Raw genomic sequence first — 21,424 nt, 5'->3', positions numbered from 1 at the left:
ACTTTTTTTCGGGCACTGCGTAATATCATTGCACCTGCTGCACTCATGTTACGACAGCAAAGTCCTTGATTATTTCGCCAGAATGAGAGTATAGTTCCTAGCCATATCGGCCTAGAAAATCGAACTTTTAATTTTCTGTCGGCCTTAGTACACAATGTCACTACAAAAGGGTCAAGTTTTAAGTAGTGCATTAAAATCGATCACATGTTGCTTGAATATTTAAACTGATAAGAACTAAAACACATGGAAATGATAAACTTCTGTGAGTAAACAATGGGCTCATTTTAGGTAAAATAAGACAGACTAAAACAGACTAAGACCGTGGCAGTGAATGCAAAGTGTGCGTCCCTCAGTCAAGGCCGCGGGGGATAAAAAGTCGTTCTGAAAGCACCCCGGGTTTGAGGGATGTGGGTGTGGTGGTTAAAGTCTGAATGGACCAAAGGAAGGGCGCGGCTCCTTAGAGAAGGATGAACACCCAAATCCTTCAGTAGCACAACTGGAGGAAATGTGATGGTCGCTGGCTGAAGCACTTCCTGTCTGCCTTTAAGCGGAGCGGGGGGTGGATGAACAGATGCAGAAGAAAGATGACCATTGGTGGATACTGCAGTCACCACAGGACCCCTCAAACTCCTATGGGTTGCACTGGACAAAGAGAGAGTGGTGTTTGGGTTGGAGCCTGTTTTGCGGAGAACACCCTGAGGGAGGCGTCGAAAACCAGTGGGTTTATCTGGAGTGATAACAAGATCGAGAATCAGGTGGTTTGGTTACTTTTCTACAGTTAGCCAATAGCCGTTAAGTGTTTTCAGTGTCAGAATTTAAAGGATTACTCCACTTTCATAAAAAAATTCTGATAATTTACTCACCCCCATGTCATCCAAGATGTTTATGTCTTTCTTTTTCCGGTCGAGAAGAAATTACGTTTTATGAGGAAAACATTCCAGGATTTTTTCCATTTAGTGGACCTCAACGGTTTACATTTTAAAATTCCAGTATCAACTAGGTTGGCCCAGAGTCGTATAATAATAGAGTTACGACACTCACATAGACGTCCGTTGTAAGAATGGAATGCGGAAGTAACAGCGTTTCATGTAGTGACCGGTAGTGACGCATAGTTCCAAACGCAGCACTGAAGCCCATTCATTTCAATGGCACCTGCTGGTAAATCGATGAAATGACCGTTTCTCTTTACATTTTCGGACATTTCATTAATATAGTCAACAGTGATATTTTATGAACTCTGCTGTAGGTAATGATTATCGTTAATAATAACTAGTAAATTTTTTATATTTTAATGAGTTGTGTATAATGTGTGAATAATATAGATTTAATGGTTTAATATGTTATTACTGGTGGCCATCTACTTTATACTTATCTTATTTATATATTACGAGTAACACTAGGGGGCAACAGCGACAAGCTAAATGCCTTATAAGAAAGTCACACTGCTTCACAATGCTGCTATGTGTTTCATTGTGTTTGGTAAGTAATACGAGTGATGTATCCTCGAAAATCATGTATGATTATATTAACATTTAATGTGAATTTAATATAGTAAAAGTGTAGGTATTATGTTTTTAGCAGATTGATACCTATTTATATAGCCATATTTTGCTACAAAAATAAAAGATAAACTGTGTTGCTGTAGTTGGTATAGATAACCATAGTTATATTTGGGTCACAATTAACTGTTTATCTTTATTAACTGATTTACTGTATTTCCATCACTCCCTAGTAAAAAAAAACCCGTTATAAACACAGTAAGTATAGTGATCAATTCCCATTACAAGCTAATATTTACCTAAAATAGCTGAAAACCTATGCAAACAGATTGACAGCCCTGCTTGGTTTGGAACTGTATAACGTTACATGAATCACGTGACCGCGCGGCGGCGAGATCAAAGCGTTTCGTAACTCTGTTATTATACGACTCTGGGTTGGCCATATGTGCCAATTTTGCCAGGCGCGTCCTGGACAGGATTTCGGGGGGGGGGGCCTCCGGAAGTCGCACTGGTCGACCGCATACGTCATCGAGGTTCTCACATTTCATTTAAAAACATTTATAAAATTAAGATTTATTTTTCTTAAGACATACAATCATTATAGTTTTATTCTTACCTTGAAATGAAACAGTTGCTTTTTTGAAATAAAACCTGAAATATTAAACCTCAAAGACGTATGCGGTCAACCAATGCGATTTCCGGAGGACGCACCCGAAATCCTGGCCAGGACTCATCCATGAAAAAGGCACGTATGGCCACCCTTGTTTCAACGTAGCTTTAAAGGACACTAAATGATCCCAGCCAAGGCATAAGGGTCTTATCTAGCGAAACAATTGTCATTTTTGCATAAAAAAGTACTTTTTCTCTTGCACTAGCCTTGTGATGCACCAGCGCAACCTTATGTATTAAATAATCAAGGTCACGCATGATGTATGTGAAACTACCGCTCAAGTGTGGAGAAAGAGGACCGTTCAGATGTGGAATGATACTAATTAATGTCTATGGGCCCTATCACACACAGCCGGCGCAATGCGCGACACGTGTCTTTTGCTAGTTTCAACCCGGTGCAATTATCATTTTCACATTTAGCGCCACGTTGTTTAAATAGCAAATGCATTTGCAATCAATTTTGCGCCCATGGGCGTTCTGGTCTGAAAACGAGGTGTGTTCAGGTACATTGTTGGCGCGTTACTGTTTTTGAGGCAACTAAAATAGACTACGCCATTGACCAACTAAAACCTGGTCTATAGTATAAAGTCTATGGCGCAATATTGTTTTTGTTATTTAAAGAGCGCAGTTTTAATATGCGCCTATAAACGGGACGACAATGCGTGTTTGCTTATCACATACATGAATGCGCAGCAGCACAAAAATGCTTTTAAATATGAAAGTTTAAAGGATTAAAATGTAAAAGATTATTATTGAGTCTCTTGGACATAAATGAGGACCGATTATGAGACGCTAGAAACCGTAAAGAAATGCTTCTCCTGCAGCCTGATAAGTAAATGCTAAATGTTTTTTAAATGCTACCCCACGGATTTATTGTATATGGTGACTCTGTAGTCTGTACCTGTGGATATGGTGAGATGAGAAACTTTTTTAAGTAATGCTTTAAAAAAAAAACATGGCGCTGTCTGAGTTCTGAAACGCTTCGGCTCTCCGCACGTTTGAAATTTTTTGATCTCTTGTTTGTACTTTTAGAGTACAAACCTTTTCTTGCATATTTGCTAATTATTTTATGAGATTACAATGATTATGTAGGATATAAATACATTTACAGCAATTAAATGATTGAACGATGACTGAAAGAAAACATCTATTAAAGGTTTTAATCCAAAATATAACAATTTCAATAAAAATGAAAACAACGCAATTTTTTAAAATTATTCTAAAAACTGGTGGTCTTCTTCCTCCGCTTAGTTTTTAAGTTGACAAATTCTGCTTTCTAAATAGGGATTAGGCATGGCACCAGGCGCAACTGGCTTTTAAAGGGGATGAGAGCTGAGACTCCTGGAAAATCCTGGAATGTTTTTCTTAAAAAACTTGATTCCTTTTTGACTGAAAAAAGAAAGAAAGAAAAAAAGAAAGACAAACATCTTGGATGACATGGGGGTGAGTAAATTATCGGGATTTTTAAGTGGAGTAATCCTTTAAGATGTTTGAGGAAGTTTAATGTCATACAGCTGAAGTTGAGGTCAATACTCTGTGATGGATTAGAAGAAGATTGAGATCGGCTCACTGACGGCTCCGAGTTGCAGAGTCTCGTCTCTCTCTGCAGAAACTCTGCTATACGTGATTGGCCGATCTCTGAGGCATCTGGGCGTGTCTTCTTAGAACGTGTTCGCTTGGCAGGTGCTTTGCGCGACTTCCGGCCACGCCCTTGTTTCTTGATTGGCTGGTCTGGAAGGGCGCCGCCTAATAAGCCTTTGGCTGCAGCGCGAGCGAGAACTTCCTGCGGCGTTTCGGTCACTTCTGGTTCAGGCTATAGAAAATTTGAAAAACAGTGTTAACATAATCTACTAAGTATTTAACATACATATATAAAGAACTACAAATTTCTTTTAAATATGATTTGTGTGTGTGTGTCCTGCCGTCTCAGCAGCTACATGCTCACTGAATAATTCAAACCCCACAAGTGTGTGCGTGCGTGTGTGTGCGTTCATGTGTGTGTGTGTGTGTGTTTTTGAGGACATGAGGTTTTGCCCTGTAGATGCTAACACACAAAGACACGTGAGATGAATTATTCAATACTCCCTGCCCACTGCGTCTTTTGTACATCACACATTTACTCATCATCTCGTGGGTCGAGAGCAGTACTGAGACAGATTATGGTCATTACGTTTGTCCTTTGGCTAAACCTGAGGTCATGAGGCCCAAAACAGACATAACATTATCATTACATTAAGTGTGCTTCACAGAAGAAAGTCATGTGGGTTTGACCAGATTTTAAGCTAAGCAGATCCACTACATCTATAGCATCAGCAGAAAGTGTTTATATGGATATCCGGTTCAATGCAGAATGCAGGATTATTTTCTCATCTCAACCGTGATGAAGATTTTATTGGTCCCAGGTGTGAGCCTACAGATGAATCATAAAAGTCTTACAGGCATGCGTGTTACAGCCGAGGGGGGGTGTAATCTTTCCAAAATGTGTCTAATAGCTTTTTTATGAGGCCTTCTAGGCGATCAACAGTCATCTTTATTAGTGGCTTTATTGGATGAAACGGCCATTGTGGCAGGACAGATACGGAGGGTTGATGATGTCAGTACTCTGCAGTAATGTCACACAGGTTTGCTGGAGATCATGATCATCCGTATTGAGGCCAGCTGAAGGACCCTGTCCACTTTTAACATCTTCCCAAAATAAAGGACTTCACAAAATTCGATATTATAAAAGAAAGGAAAAATTATTTTTATGATATTATTTTTGTGACAGCCTTAATAGGCCTGCAGGACTAAATCATCCTAGCTTGGATTTTTTAACCAGGACTGTAAAATAATTCATTATTCAATAGTATGCACTCTTTCTCTCTCTCTCTCTCTGGAGTTATTGAGTTATTTTTAGAGTCAGATGAAAGGAGAAACAGGATTTCCTCAGCAGACACAGTGGGATTAAGCAATGAGAGCATGAACATGTGAACATGAGAGAAATGGAGAGATGAAACCCTAGAGAGAAACGCAGCAGCCAGCCTAAAACAAACACAACATCTCTCACAACATAACCACTGTACCTGCACAAGATGATGTTAATGTGATTCAATCTCTGTTCTCAAACGATTGAATCTCTGTAGTTTTGTGGATGTTAAAATCATTTCTTATATCTTGGTTTAATGTCATTTTAATTTTTTATTAATGTTTGATGTGGAGTGTGAACCCTGGCAGTCAGAATTTTAAACAATTTGGTCTTAACTAATTATTATTTTCTTAAAGAAAATGTCATTTTTTTGTAATTCCACTTATATAAAAAATTCTAAGAATTTACTCACCCCCATGTCATACAAGATGTTTATGTCTTTCTTTATTTAGTCGAGAATAAATGTAAGTTTTTTGAGGAAAACATTCCATGATTTTTCTCCATATACCGTATTTTCCGGACTATAAGTAACTTCGGAGTCGCATCAATCAAAAATGAGTCATGAAGATGAAAAACATAAATAAGTCGCAGTGGACTTTACGTTGCATTTATTTAGAAAATTATGTCACAAAATCCAAGCCGAAGAACAGGCATTTAATCTGAAAAGGCAAGTTATTCAACTTAACGTAATACAAACAGTTATTTACAAGATACAAAATAGCATACTGAACATACCTGGAAGGCTGAATAGGCTAAATGAACACGACAAGCCAGCGGGCATTAAGTTTGCAAGCTCATCATTCAACATCACTGAATCCATTAAATTAAATAAATAAAGGAGCAGCATATAGTAGACTATCGCGGCTGTAGACGGTAATGGTCTCTCTTGCCTCATAAATATCAAAATTAATTCATACTGACTTACAAGGTGCTCCTGAGAATAAGACACAGCACCAGCCAAAATATGAAAAAACGTGACTTATAGTCCGGAAAATACGGTAAAATTCTTCTCGACTAAACAAAAAATGACATCAACATCTTGGATGACATTGGGGTGAGTAAATTATCAGAATTTATTTTATTAAAGTGGTATATTCCTTTAATATGGTACATTTCCATGCATTTGGCAGACACTTTTATCCAAAGCGAATTACTGATAAAATGTATACCAGTGGTCTTCAACGTGGTGCCGGCACAGAGTCTGTAAGTTGGACGCCAAAGCACATTCTACTAATAGTCAAATTTTTTATATTACATATTTTTTATATTAGCTTGGTTTCTTTTAAACAATGATAAAACATGTCAACATGTAACATAAAATAAAATCAACAAGTAAAACAAAAAAGTTTTAAAGTATATGCCTCCAGATTGTTTTAGCCATTGTGGTAGCCCTTGTCCACAAAAAGGTTGGAGACCCCTGATGTATACAGTAGCTTGAATGCGCAGTATGGTGTTTCCTGGAAATCAAACCCACAACCTTTTGTTTGCCGCGAACACAATGCTCTACCAATGAAGCTACAGGTACTAACAGCACTACTCAACCTACAGTAACTTAAACTTTATATTTAACACAAGGATAACGCAATTTTACCTCTCGTGTGAGCAGCGCTAGAAAACATCCATTACTGTCACCTGATGCTTCTAGTTTGAAAAAGTTGGTCGTCATCTTTGATTCCTCACCAACAATCAGAGTATCTTCCAGGAGCCCTGGATCACTCAACCTGTCACATAAAAGTTTATTTCGACCAGCTAGAGTTTTATATAACATCCATGTAACATTTAACTGAATTATAATCTTAGACTAATTCCTCAGACTAATTTAAACCTTAAAAAAATAAGTTTCGTTAGATTTAACTTCTACAGACAATTTTGTTTCTAAAATACATTTTGCACACCTCTACACACCTGTAGGGCTGCGCTGTAGAGTTTTCCTGTGATTCTGTGAGAACTCGGTTTAGTAGTTCCTCGTTCTCCTCTGAGTAAACTGAACAGGTGGAGTACAGCACAGCATTCACCTTAGGAACTACAGACACCAAATACGAACAGAATAAATGAAACACCAAATTATTTGGCCAAGAGACATGCAGTGCAAATGCAGCATATGTAACAATTGGGGGCTCGTCTGGGATTTGAACCCAGGACCCAAGCGAGAATCATACCTCTAGATTGCTTTAAACCGACACATACTTACAGACGAGGGCACACTGCAGGTCTCTTCTCTGTTGGCAGGTGAGTGACTGGAGTTTAGCTGGACAGATTGAATCCTGGGTTAGATTCAGCAAGAGTTCAGAGTCTGAAACACATCCAGCAACACATTCACATTTAACCAGATTTAATTTCATATTGGTGCAATATTGTAAATTTTTACCTAAAATCAAGTGCATTTTTGAATTAGTTTACGTCAGGGCTAGTCAGGCTACTTATGCACGCTTTCTTTATATTTCATTTCATTTCGGTTGGGGGAATAGTTTTGTTTTGGGGGTAATGGATTGCTTTCCAGGGAAAACTGAATGGCGAAGAGTTTTGCCCAGAACAGATCTATACTGCAAACCCTAAATAGTGCCATTGTCAATCTTTGATGATAGTGATCCTGACAGAAACTGTGTGTGTGTACCTGCGTTCTCCTGCAGTATATAATCTACAGGGTTGCTCACAGCAGACAAGGAACAAACCGGCATCAGAAAGATCACACGCACTTTCTGCAAATCCACATCACTTACATCCAAACTGTGAAGAGAGTCCGAGAGGAGCTTCACATCTGAAATAAACACATTATTTACTTTCCATAATGCTGTTTCCTAAAAAAAACTCACTTCTGAATGATCCACACACATTCACTTACTCTTACAGCCCAGTTTCAGGTACGTTCTCTGCACCTCGTCTCTGTGTGATAACGTTTGATCTCCCAAACATACAAACACCGTGTTGTGCGCATGATCCATTGACTGAGCAGCTGTGTGTGCAGACGCAGCCACTGCAGACACATGTGCAACTGTCTGCGCAGACAAACATCCAGCCATGAGGACATCGCCCCCCTTGGCCAGTAGAGGCAGCAGCGCGCAGGGGCCCACACAACACGATTTATCCTGCAAACACACAAAACAGAATTACACAACCCAGCTGTAATTTAAAGATACTGTGTGTGTTTGTGTACCTGTATAATGAGTCTGTAGTCTGCCAGTAATCCAGTGTGAATAAGTTCTGTTTTCATGTTGTTAGGAAACACCAGCAGGTCGTGGCAGTGAGGGTCCTTACAGAAGGTCTGTCCTTTCAACTGCCTGACAGATTTAACGCAGGAGAATCCTGATGTGTGTAAAGCTTCACTGACCTCCTCCATACTACACACACACAAACGAAATTAAGTATCAACTGTACACACACAGTAACACAATAAAGTTTGTGTTTATGTGTGAGCACCTGGTTCGTAGCGTGTTGACCCATGCGTACAGCGGCAGGCGTGAGGCTTTGTCCTGCTTATGTCGTATGTGGTCTGGCAGGATGTTGTCTACCGATAGCAGGTGGTGTTTGATTCTACAGCGAGCTAGTGATGCAACAAGCTTGGTCTTAAACCTATCAAAGCACATAATAATAACACAACGGCTATTCACTCATCACAAACAACAGTTTTAATAATAAACAGGCATAGGGTCTGCGTCTTTTTTTATTAGGCAAGTCTATGGCGTATTTTGTTAAATGTTTAACATGAATTGTTTACTTTAAATTGCACAAACAATATGAGTATGAAATGGTGTTATTTTGAACAGCTGACTCACCGGAGAAGACACGCCTCCACCTCTCTGACTTCCTGAACTTCATCCTGATTGGCCGATGATGGATTACGAGGGAGGAACTTTCTGTCGAGTAAATTTGTGAATACGACTACCACCAGACTCATCCAAACATCTGACTGCAGAAGAAGATGTGGAATAGTTGAACTATTAACATTTGGCTCTTGCAATGTTAAACTGGAATTGTTTTTAAAATATTAAAAAGAAAAAATTAGTTTTCAGTAATTAAAAGGCAAAACACTCAATAGAAGATGTTTGCATATATATATGACCTTTAATAAAAAGTAACAAAACCATAATGAACTTGCGCTTCCTTGGCGGTTCATCGCAAAAAAGGAGGCATGTTCCGGCGCAAACCATCCCTGATGCTATTTTGCAGTTTCAAAAAACAATTGCGCCACTGACCAACAAAAAACACGCGCACACACTTTGCTTATCTAATCTACACAGATGCAACAGTTATTTTTGCAAATCATAAATTGTAACAATAAAAAATATTAACACCTGAGATAAGGAAAATCATTGTGGTGAGCATTGTGGTTTTTATTTATTGTGTGGCTGCGTTAACAAATTCTCATGCAAATAACGATTAAAATATTTGCATAAGTTTGTTGTGTGGCTGTATTACGTTTATTTTATGTAAATAATAATTAAAATGTTTTCATAAGAAACCTTAATGTATATGAACTTGATTTGTAAGTCTTTTTTGGGATTGGACCTTGCTTGCGTTTCTTGGGTCCGATTTCAAAGCCCCCAAACCCTTTCAGATGTGAGGGTGGACGCAGCGATGTCCTCTGCTGGTGTCAGGTCCTGTGTAGAGGCAGATCCACCTCCTGTTACACGGCGTGCCCGATTTATGCTGGCAAGCTTGGGATTCCCCCGTCTCCTGACATCATTGTAGCGCTTGCGGCGCAACGATGGGGATGCCAGCTGATGAGACAATTGTGGCTATTTCCTCCCACGCCTGTTTAACCTACGCTGATTTGGGCGGGTTTCTCCTATCCCCATACAAAACAACTTCTCTGCCTTTGACTGCTCTTACAAGAACGTCGGTCTCCTCGGCTGTGAACCGCTCCTGGTGTGCGCCTGGTAAATCCGTCATAATAATAGCAACCCGCCATGGAACTTGCGCCCTTGCGTTTAAAGGGAATGTTGGATAGCGTTCTGATTGGTTTATTGACGTTACGCCCAAACCACACTTATGAATAATGAACCTACTTCAGACCAACCCCTTATTGATTTGCACCCGGCGCAAGAGTTATTTCTCACGCCGGGAAAATAGCAACAGCGCCCAAGATCCGCCCACAAAGTTACTTGCGCATTGCGCTTCGCACTTGCGTTTCAGATCGTTAAAATAGGGCCCAATAAGTTAGCCTATAACTTTTTTATTACATTATATATAATAGGTAAACATAAAAATATATGAGGTAAAAATACAGGTTAAAGTTTGGCCCGCATCATATTTACATTTTTTAAATATGGCCCTCAAAGAAGACCCCTGGCTTATGACCTCTTATGAGAGCGACTTGATAGAACTGCTTTCTCAAGACCATTTTTTATGATCTGGTCTTGTCTTGGTCTTAACTGTCTTTGGTCTTGGTCTCGACACCCTCTGGTCTTGGTTTTGGTGGTCTCTGTCATACAGTATGTACACTGCAGCCATGCATGCAATATGCACAAATACCCAAATCAATTCAAACAATCCGATCATTTCTTTGATACATACAAAAAAGAGCTTGTTTAAATGTGCTGATCTCTTTAGGGGTCATACTGCAATGAATGTGTGTGTTTGTGTTGTGCATTGTGTTCAGGGTTTATGGTCTCTTAGTATTCAGAGTAACGACCTGCCAAACCAACAGCGTGCAAACGATTCATTTTTTTTACAGCAGCTATATTTTATCCCACAGAGTGTAGGTGTGTGTGTGTGCGTACCATAAGTGAATGTTTGCAAAGTGTGTAAACCACACAATCCGCTATAAAAAATTTTTTAGACTTTTTTGTCATTTGGAGATTTGCTGTTTCATAGAAAAGACAAACACACAGAAATGATCACACAGAAATCACTCCCACCCTCCAGTGACATCACACTCACCATTGGCTGAGAGAGAAAGAAGCAGCTGTCAATCAAGACGTCCTCCAACAGCTCCTGATCTACGTACATAAAGTAGATCAAATTAATACAGATACATCAGACAAAACAAAATCCCATTAGACTGATCTCATGGAAAGTTGTGTTATAGTCACAACATTTTTTTATTTATTCTTTTATTTATTCAACATTATTTATTTATTATGTTGTCTCATTTTCCCCCTATTTTTAATTATTGTCGCTTGGGGTTGGGGTTAGATTTGGGGTTTGGGTTATGATGTACTTTTATGTATTGGTTTCTACATCTTTTTCTTTCGCTTTTAAAACATTCTCACTTGGAGTTGGGGTTTGAGTTGGGATTAGGATGTCTAAAAATGTAACAGAAAGTGATTCTAAACCAAACCCCAAGTGACAATGGTAGGAAAATAGAAAAAAACTATGAGAAAACAATACATAAAATGAAACGAAAAAGAAAGTCGTGCCATGCACACGAAAAACTATTTATAGAAATTTGTGCCATGACATGAAAAAGACTCATGCGCAAAGGCCAAGACAAGAATAAATTAATCAAAGGCCAAAAGCATTTAAAATGCACTAGGGGTGAATGAGAAATGGTCGTCTGGGCTCCTGTTGGACCAAAATCATCATCATTCCAGACTGGAAGCTGTCTGCTAGTTCAGCATCTTCAGAAAGCTGTTGAATGCTCCTGCGGTAATCTTGTGTAAGTGATGTGTAAATGTGTGTGAGAAGATAAAGCTCTTATCCTGACTGGCAGGTGTGATCTCACACCCTGTCCATCACCCAAGGGTGACAAGATGAAAAAGCAGTTTCCACGACAACTACAAACATCCCATTTATCAGTCCTTGCAACACACCATTAGCAGTGTTTGTGTGTGGGGGCATAAAATATTGAAAAGGTGATCATCAATTTATTTTACGTACTTCTATGAAAAGAATCTCACTTACACACGCACCAGCACACCCACGCAGTTTTAGTTTAATATGTTTTCTTCCTCTCACACACAGCTGGTGTAACGCATGGCTCGGGTCCCAAAACACAGCTTCACCCATTAACTCTCTGAACTGTGAATCATTAAACAATGAATTGTGTGACACACACTATACAGAGATCAGAAGCAGTGTGCACTGACTGGAGACCAACATCCAATAATAATGCGGTCACGGCTGCGTATGGCAGATCACAACAGAAATTTAAGCCAACCTGAGGTAAAAGAAATAGGTGTTTGCGAACCCCGCATAAAAACTTTACAGTTTACGCTTGAAATCTTTGTCATGTAAATGGACCCTCAGTGTTTGGTAATAAAAACCCTCAGTGTCACAAAAGGTTTGAAGCTTTTGGGGAAATAAAACACTGTAACACAGGACTGAAAACATCATGACTTTAGGTGGAGTCATGTGATGGATGAGAACAGAGAAAACCGCAGACGAAAAGAAACAGAAATCACGAGATGACGGATGAGCGTATGGACCGAGCCCATAGCCATCTCCTAGATGTGTGTGTGTGTGTGTGTGTGTGTGTGTGTGTGTGTGTGTGTGTGTGTGTGTGTGTGTGTGTAAACGTATACACTTGACACACACAAAACTCTCCCACACTCATTTATCTTTCAGAAGAGAAAGAATTCAGCGTGAGAAACGACTCGTTTTGGCCCAGAGTTTTAATCAGGTCCTCTGGATGAGTTACATGCAGGCTGATATTTACTACGGTATCACTGGCGATGAGCCGTTCTCATACTCAAGGACAAAATGGCAATAAACCCTGTGGTTTTTCCACTTCTAAAGCCTTTATCCACTCCAATGAGCTGTAACAATTCCAGGGTCAACTCAGCTTCTCTCCTCCAGACGTATCCCAGCATTCCGAGCACTGGAATCATGTGAGAATAATCACTGGGCACGCCCCTCTCACAGAGCACAGTGAACGATACCGCACCTCGGAGGAGCAAGTGGACAACATGCAAGGTCGTCTGGGCCCTCGAGGCCTATAGTACGATCTGCCTCATTTGCATGTCATGGATTTTAACTCATTTTCAACAACAGAGTCATGTAAAGAAGACCCACAGAACTGAACTTGACATGAAGATCCTAGTCTCAGACTTCACGCCCATAGACCATTGGCTGAACGTCTGATGCATATGGCACACTTTTCTGGAAACACTTCAGCAGATTTCGAAGTGATCCTCTGATTGGTTGAATTATACAGAATTATATTCCGTGTCTGTCCGGAAACAACACAAAGCCGTCTGATCAAAGAATCCTTAAGAAAATTAACCATGGTTTTACTAAAGTGGTAATGGTTTTGCTTATAGTAATCAATACACCAAAAACATGGTAACTACACTTTTACCTTCATTTTTGAAAGCTTTCATGTTTACATCTATGACAATATCCCTCATCAAGGTCAAATTAACACTGCACGTTTAAAAGTATGCAAGGTATTTTATGGTGTTTGCTATAGTTATAAACTTTAGAGATGGTAGTAAATGATGGTGGCACACCAGTCTGTTATTGTGGCTTGGGCATTCAAAGCTGCCATGGTTCCCATGTGACACTATGGGCCCTATTTTAACGATCTGAAACGCAATTGCGAAACGCAAAGCGCAAGTGACTTTGTGGGCGGATCTTGGGCGCTGTTGCTATTTTCCCGGCGTGAGAAATAACTCTTGCGCCAGGCGCAAATCAATAAGGGGTTGGTCTGAAGTAGGTTCATTATTCATAGGTGTGGTTTGGGCGTAACGTCAAATAAACCAATCAGAACGTCATCCAACATTCCCTTTAAATGCAAGGGCGCAAGTTCCATCTCGGGTTGCTATTATTATGACGGATTTACCAGGCGGACGCCAGGAGCGGTTCGCAGCCGAGGAGACCGACGTTCTTGTAAGAGCAGTCAAAGACAGAAGTTGTTTTGTATGGGGATGGAAAAAACCCGCCCAAATCAGCGTAGGTTAAACAGGCTTGAGAGGAAATAGCCACAATTGTCTCATCAGCTGGCATCCCCATCATTTCGCCAAGCGCTACAATGATGTCAGGAGACAGGGGAATCCCAAGCTTGCCATCGCTGCGTCCACCCTCACTGCTGAAAGGGTTTGGGGCTTTGAAATCGGACCCAAGAAACGCAAGCAAGGTCCAACCTCAAAGTACTCTTACAAATCATTCATTATGTTCATGCTATACATTATGGTCAAGCATGCGCCCTTAAAATAGCATAATGAACCACGCGCAACACGCCACTGACTTTAGACTATTTTTTTTTGGTCAGTGGCGCAATTGTTTTTTGAAACTGCAAAATAGCATCAGGGATGGTTTGCGCCGCAACACGCCTCCTTTTTTGCGCTGAACTGCCCAGGGAGCGCAAGTTCATTCCCTAGTTTGCCGACGTGCGTCTGTGGAGGGAAAAACCCGCTGTGCGCCGGTGCAAAATATGAATGATACATGCGTCACTGACAAAGTCAATTGTGCTGGGTGCATGATAGGGCCCATACATCCTTTTTCACACAGTAATTTTGGTAAACTACCATGAATTTACCAAGATGAATTTACCAGTAAATACAAAAATGCACTGTTCACACACATTCTGTCTTCTTATTAGTAAGGGGGCGTGCACATCAAAGCTTTTACAGTATGCCCGCGGCCAGTGCCATTTTTTCAGTTGTTTCCAATGGAATCGTGGCATTTTTCAAAACAGCCAGCAGCTGGTGGATTTTTTCAGAGATTCAACTTTGGGTGGAAAGCTCCGCTCAGTGTTGCCAGATTGGAAATGTCCAAGTATCTTACCAGAACTTAAAAAATTATGGTATTTGAAAAAAAAATGATCGTACACAAGTCAAATGTGCAGAATACGGCTATTTTATCTAGACAAACAACTTTTGATAGCCTGTAGATTTTCCCAGTAAATGAATGACTACGTTTACCTTAGTCGGAAATTTAAACAACTGGGAAAAAAAGAGAGTCACTCTCGATGAGTTGTGGCAAGAAGGAAAACAGCAACTGCCGAAATCACAAAATCTCGCCAAATGAGCACTGTTTTTATCCTAATCCTACCCCGAACCTAACCCTAAACCCAACATCTTGCAAGAATTAGGCCATACCGGTATCCCTTCTAGCCAAAACCAAGAGATAGAAGACGTGCGTTACACACATTTGCATTCTCCTCACAATTTTGATGGTAGACGTATGATCAACAGATAGATCAATAAGTATAGAAGCCTTATGATTGCAATGACCATTTGAAGTGTCACAAAATGTGGAAATTATCGTACAGAGGTCAAAATTATGGTACAAATTCGATAATTATCGTACATCTGGCAACACTGGCTCTGCTCGTCAATGTCAGTTCTTACACCATCCAATCACAGTGCAGGTACAGTAGGGTGGGACAAATATCACAAAAACCAACCGGCTCACAGCCCAAGTATCACAGCTACCAAAACGCTCAAGCTGGCGCCCAACTGAAAAAACTACTGGCCTTCGGCATCCTCCAGGCATTTTCAGCTGTTTTTAAAGTTAAAGTGTGCGCACGGCCCCTAAAATATCATTTTCAAATCAATACCAAAATACCTGTAAACTCGAAATGTCTCTGTGTAGAACAGACGCATTGTTACATTTTTGGCAAGGTGCGCGTCAGGTATATCAAAACGTTATGATTGGCCCGAAGCTGTTAGCATCTTCTGACGTCGTTCTAATGCTGGTGATTCTTATTCTTAACTGGTAATAATAACTGGTAATCTTAACCCCTCTTACTGGTATACTGGCAGCACTGTTTTACCAGAAAGGCTCTGTTTCACATAATCTGATGATCTGTTAACTGTGAAAGGGCCGAAAAAAAAATTCTGAAAATGGAGGAGAATCTCTAGAATTGTTGAGTGTGTATGTGAGTCACGTTTGTGTCTGTATTGATTTTGGATCCTGGTTGTGCCCCGGTGCAGAATTAAAGCAGATGAAGGTGAAACCCAAAGAGACACTTTTATATCACATGTTAATTCTCAATTCCCTCAGAAACTTCAGATTGCCCTTGTTGTGCTACGAATCGTATGATTTATTCAGAAGAGATATGATTTTGAATGAGTAGTTGTAATTATTGTTCAATGTAAACACAGCAAGAATGAACATCTGGTTTCTCTTTAGCAGGTGTTTCTTTAATGATGCACGTTGGAGATGTTTTTAAGACTGTTATAATGTCTTAATCAAGTGTTCTGCCTCATGAATGCTAATGAACCAAGCAGAAGTTTTTTTTTTTTTAAATGTAGGATTACATATCTGGACTACAACATTAAAGGACGGATCTTACTTGTAAGACCACACACGTTCTTTGACAAGAAGAAAAATCAATCCTCTTTCAGGGAAGAATCAATCTGTATCTCATCACATCATCTATAGTAAGCTCTCTTATCTTCCTGTTATCTCTTCAAATAACCCACCCTACCAAGCAGTTTAGACAGGAGATGATTGGTTAACTGATCTGAGTAGTAGACTTCCTCTCCTTCAGATATCAAAGTCATTTCTTTCAGCTTCAGATCACTTTCTGGATGTAATTCAAGCTGTCCGTTTATTTCTCAGACTGATCTATCATCATTCTGTCTGTGACACGCAGCACATTCGGCTGTTGGATCAGATTAAGACGTGGTGTTCATCTGACTATTTAAGCACTTGAGCGTCTGTCTCGCTGATATCACTCACAATATACGTTAGGGTGACCATTCGTGCCATTCTTCCCGGACGCATCCCATCTAGGATTTTGTGTTCGTCTTCCGGAAGTCGTAATTTTGTCGACCGCATACGTCATAGAGGATTATTATTATTATTACAGAAAAGCAACCGTTACATTTTAAGGTAAGAATGAAACTACGATTGTATATCTTATGTTTTTAACTGAATGGAGTATGCGGTCAACAAATACGACTTCCGGAAGACGCACCGAAATCCTGGACGGGATGCGTCCAGGAAAAATGGCATATGGTCACCCTAATACGTCTCATTGATAATGTCAGACGTTCTGTTGTGATGCAGTTCAGCTTTGACTCGTTTGATGTTTAATGTTTTACAAATTAATGTTTTCTGACATTTGAAACAAAAATATTAAAGGGATAGTTCACCCAAAATTGAAAACTTTGTTATCATTTACTCACCCTGAAGTCATTTGATCCTCAATATCTTTATATTCAGGGTGCCCACATGTATTGCTTAATAGATTTACACTGGGATTGGCTATATGAATGTGGAATTACAAACAGTACAAATGTAATAGTTTTAATAAACTTTTAAAAAATTTACCCGGAGGCCGCCATTTTGTTCACATTTACAAATGGTTGCAGTCAAAACCTGTTTTATTTAAAATACAGCGAGGTGAACAAATCTTTAATTAGTAGATTGTAAAACAACATAATCTTATGGAAAGTCGTGTTGTAGTCACAAAAAATTTGATTAATTTGTTTGTGTCCATGGCACGAAATTCAGTTTTTTTGTCCTTGGGCATGAATCTTTATTTCATGTCACAAAATTTGTCACAAAATAGTCCGTGGCATGACTTTCGTTTTCATGTCATTTTATGAATTGTTTTCTCTCCCCCCCCCCCATGTTTAAATCGTCTATGGGGTTGGGTTAGATTTGGGGTTTGGGATAGGATGTAATTTTATGTATTGGTTTCTACACGTTTTTCTTCCGCTTTTTAAACAATTCTTACCTGGAGTTGTGGTTAGAGTTCGGGTTTGGGTTAGGATGTCTAAAAATGTAACAGAAAGTGATTCTAACCCCAAGCGACAATGTTAAGAAAATAGGAAAAAACTATGAGAAAACAATACATGAAATGAAACGAAAAAGAAAGTCATGCAACGGCCATTTATAGAGTGACACGAAAAAGACATTTTGCTCAAGGCATGATAAAAGCTGAATTTCATATAGACACGAATAAAATTTGTCAAATTTTTCGTGACTATAACACGACTTTCCGTGAGATCAGTCTGTTGTAAAATGATGTGAAACAGAAGATGAGAGTTATGAATGCACACAAACAGTAGGTGGCGGTATGTGGTCTTTAAGCCTGCATGGCATTCAAAATAAATTAAATTAAAATGATAAACAATACAGAAAACATACAAATAAAAGGTGATCAAAATAAAGATGATCTGCCAGGTAAAAAGCTGGAAGTGAAACACATTGTTACACGAGAAACTATAGTAGACGCCATAGTATTTACTATAGTAAACTGTATTTACATGTCATCGACTGAGAATGCACTATGCACGAAACATAATGGCGGCCTCCACAGGTTAAAATGAGTATTACATGTTTTTAAGTAATAAATATATATATTTTTTATTTTAGTAGTAGATGGCAAATAAAATAATTAAAGCATACAAGTCTTCATAGTCGGATATCCTTTAAAACGTGCTGTTTTTGGTTTTCTGGTTACTATGGGAGTGAATGGTGACTCCCCCTTAAAACTTCAAAAGACCCAAAAGTTTCCACTCAACTCTTGACATATATTTTAAGTGTCCTGAAGGCATACAAAGGGGTTTGGTAATAACAAACTAATGTATAATTTACTATTTGATGAAAGACTTGGCCTGCACCTCTTATTTAATGCACGTTCTCTGTGCCTTAATTGTTGTTTAGGCAGCTTTAGGATGTTTATTTTTTTTAATAATGTGTAACAACAGTGATATCCACAAGAAAGTAGACAAGTAAATGTCTATAGGTACTTAAAATATATGACACAAGTCGAGTGGAGTTATTTATTAAACATTTCGAGTCACCATCCACTCCTATTGTAACCTGAAAACCCTGAACAAGACTATATATTTTTTTTTAAATCTACATTTGGGTACTTAGAACAAAGGAAGGCATTAAGGTGAGATAATGATAACAAAGTTTTTAGGTGAACTATCATTTTAAATCACACCAAACGAAGCCAGTTTCATACTCCTTCGAGCATACAGTCTTAACTCTATCTGACCTTCCTACATTAAGTGAACTGATTTCCCTTGAAGCGGCTGTAATTTTGTCCTTTCGGCACACAGGAGTTGCGTTCTGCTTATTGACTTACATTTAAGTGCGTTGAAAGCAAGCTGGTATGCCTGACGTGGAGATGATTCATCCCCGGTGTCATGGACGCTGACCTCTGACCTGTTCCCATAGCTAATGAGCCTATGTGCAGCAGGTTTGTTCTGGTTTGTGTTCTGAAAGACGGCAGCAGCTTGTAGATAAACCCGGTCTGAGGGGCTGCTGGGACTCTCCTCAGGTGACAAAGGGTCGGTCTGTGAAACTGGAGCTTCTGGGGGGACTGGATCCATCAGAGAGAGATGTTTAAGACTGGAGATCTGAGATCCATGCTTAGAAGAGTGCTGTGAAGAACCTTTCCTGACCATCCTAATCTCTGACACAAACACACACACAATAAGTTATTTAATATACTGTTTAAACAAAAAGTTTCAAATCTGACTGTAAGCAGAAGCTCAAAAACTTCCTGGCTCTTCTTAGCTTTGTAATGCATTGATTTGTGAATGACACATTGCTCGTATTAACAAAAACTGATTACTTACTTGGACAATGTTTGGCTTAGGGCTGTTTTTATCATATAAAACACATCATATATGTGTGTTTACTGTGTATAATAATTATGTATATATAAATACACACACATTTTTGTATAATTTTAAGAAGAAAAATATTTATATTTTAAGTATTTTTATATATAAATTATATACAAATATAAAAATGTAAATACACATGTAAATAATATTTCTTAAACATATACATGTATGTGTTTATATATAGGCTACATAATTATTATACACAGTATACAAAACCTTTCTGCAAGGTTGCCAAGTTTGGCTCTATTATTTTGAGTGTTTATAATATAATATAAGATAAAAAATTCCAAAAATTGCTTCTTGTTTAATTTTTTTAAGATGGTTTAACTGTTTTTTTTTATGTGTTACTCTGTAAATTGTTAGTTTAACTACTTCACCAAAAGTTGGGGCAAGTTGCCTTAAAAGCCAGCTTTAAAAAATGTTTTTACTACTTTTTACTTATAATTACTGTAAAACAAAATTTGGAAAAATCCCCTTATAAAAGCTAATAACGACTTTTTTTTTAATAGCATGATACATATAAAAAACGTGCATGTTTGCCAAAAAAATTAACCATGGTTTTGTAAAAAAACATTTACAAAAGGTAACTTAATCAGTAGCCTAAGACAAAATTTGTACTATATTTTAAATATAATAATAAAACCATAGGTTTTTGAGGGTTATAAAAAGTGCTACAGAAATGTGGTGTATTGAGATAATGTGTTGAAATATGAATCGAAATTAAAATAAATAATAATTGGGGTTGTTGTTGGCAAATCGATTTTATTTATTTATTTATGTATTAAGTTTATTAGTTTTAATCCAAATCTTATGTGATTTCCAACATTTTGCTTACAATGATGAAAGTTTTAGATAAATATAAAGAAAATATCTTACCAGAAAGTTGAGGTGTTTTTCTCCAGCAGCGGTTATAAACTTGACTTAATACAGCCTAAATCACAGCAGACTGAGTTCACGAACAAAACAGATCAAAACTGGAAGCAGACAGAAGTCATATGACCCGTGTTCATGGTAACGGGATGCAGATCGGCGGGAATGTGGAAGATGAGAGAGAGAGAGAGAGAGAGAGAGAGAGAGAGAGAGAGAGAGAGAGAGAGAGAGAGAGAGAGAGAGAGAGAGAGAGAGAGAGAGAGACTTGCTGCAAATGAACGGTATCAGAATCAGGTTACGGTGTGATTTAATCAAGAGGTAAGGTGATTTAACAATTTAGCCACTCTCTCGCTTCACTGATCCGTGGACAGTAACGCGTGTTATATTTACCCACTCTGACTTTTGTAAGATTTTTCACTGTCTTTGTAAAAACCTCGCAAAAAAACATCATGCTTCAATCCCTTCCAAAACACTCGCAAATGAAGTGAATTTTTTGCATTTATTCTTAGACAGATATTTGTAAAGAGCCTGTTGGTTCTGTTTACGCGTATGTACCTATAACTTGATAGAGTATTGCGATAACAGCGCAAAAGGTCATGGGTTCGAACCCAGGAAACACATGCCGAGTGCATAAATGTAAATCTCGCTTGAAGGTTGAGGATGTGAGGATATACTGTCCTCTTGTGGACATTACAAATATGACACAATCAAACAACTAATTAGGGCCGTTTAAAACACAACAGACAACTAAAGACAAACAGAGATATGCTACCTGGGAAATGTTTTTATTATAACTTTTGTATTCCCGATCTCATTATGCTGCACCAAGCAATCTTGCTGTAACTCTTTATGAGTTCGCATAACAAAATTTGCGCGTAATTTGTGGATATTGTTTCACGATTATAAATAGGTCTACAAGCCTACAATATGTTTGCTATAGCTTTAAATGAAGTTCAATCAAACTGGCTTTATTTACTATTTTAATGGTCTTTACATTAGGC

At 38.7% G+C, this 21,424-nt stretch overlaps 1 protein-coding gene across 2 annotated transcripts; it reads right to left on the bottom strand.

Annotated features, from left to right (window-relative positions):
• Positions 1–178: 178 nt before the first annotated feature.
• LOC135761410 (putative methyltransferase NSUN7) lies at positions 179–20,505 on the bottom strand. Of its 2 annotated transcripts, none has more exons than XM_065275195.1 (13): positions 20,430–20,505; positions 19,007–19,336; positions 10,954–11,012; positions 8,847–8,980; positions 8,491–8,643; positions 8,228–8,411; positions 7,916–8,159; positions 7,688–7,831; positions 7,265–7,366; positions 6,979–7,096; positions 6,665–6,794; positions 3,681–3,981; positions 179–727 (listed from the first exon to the last, which is right to left on the bottom strand). In XM_065275195.1, exons 2-13 carry the CDS (start codon positions 19,326–19,328, stop codon positions 354–356), a joined length of 2,265 nt encoding a protein of 754 aa, XP_065131267.1. In that variant the 5' UTR covers positions 19,329–19,336; positions 20,430–20,505; the 3' UTR covers positions 179–353. The 2 variants fall into 2 exon arrangements, with proteins under 2 accessions (XP_065131267.1, XP_065131268.1); XM_065275196.1 differs by having other exon boundaries at positions 19,007–19,329; positions 20,430–20,500.
• Between the last annotated feature and the right edge of the window lie 919 nt (positions 20,506–21,424).

This window comes from Paramisgurnus dabryanus, chromosome 16 (genome assembly GCF_030506205.2).
Source record: "Paramisgurnus dabryanus chromosome 16, PD_genome_1.1, whole genome shotgun sequence".
Classification (NCBI taxonomy): Eukaryota; Metazoa; Chordata; class Actinopteri; order Cypriniformes; family Cobitidae; genus Paramisgurnus; species Paramisgurnus dabryanus.
This window is presented reverse-complemented; position numbering and strand designations above follow the sequence as displayed.

Coding starts and splice junctions, on each gene's coding strand:
- LOC135761410 (XM_065275195.1), bottom strand. CDS start 19,328: ATGGTCAGGAAAGGTTCTTCACAGCACTCTTCTAAGCATGGATCTCAG. Junction 8,644..8,846: donor GTGGAGGCGTGTCTTCTCCG/GTGAGTCAGCTG, acceptor GTGCTTTGATAG/GTTTAAGACCAAGCTTGTTG. Junction 7,097..7,264: donor CCTGCAGTGTGCCCTCGTCT/GTAAGTATGTGT, acceptor TGGTGTCTGTAG/TTCCTAAGGTGAATGCTGTG.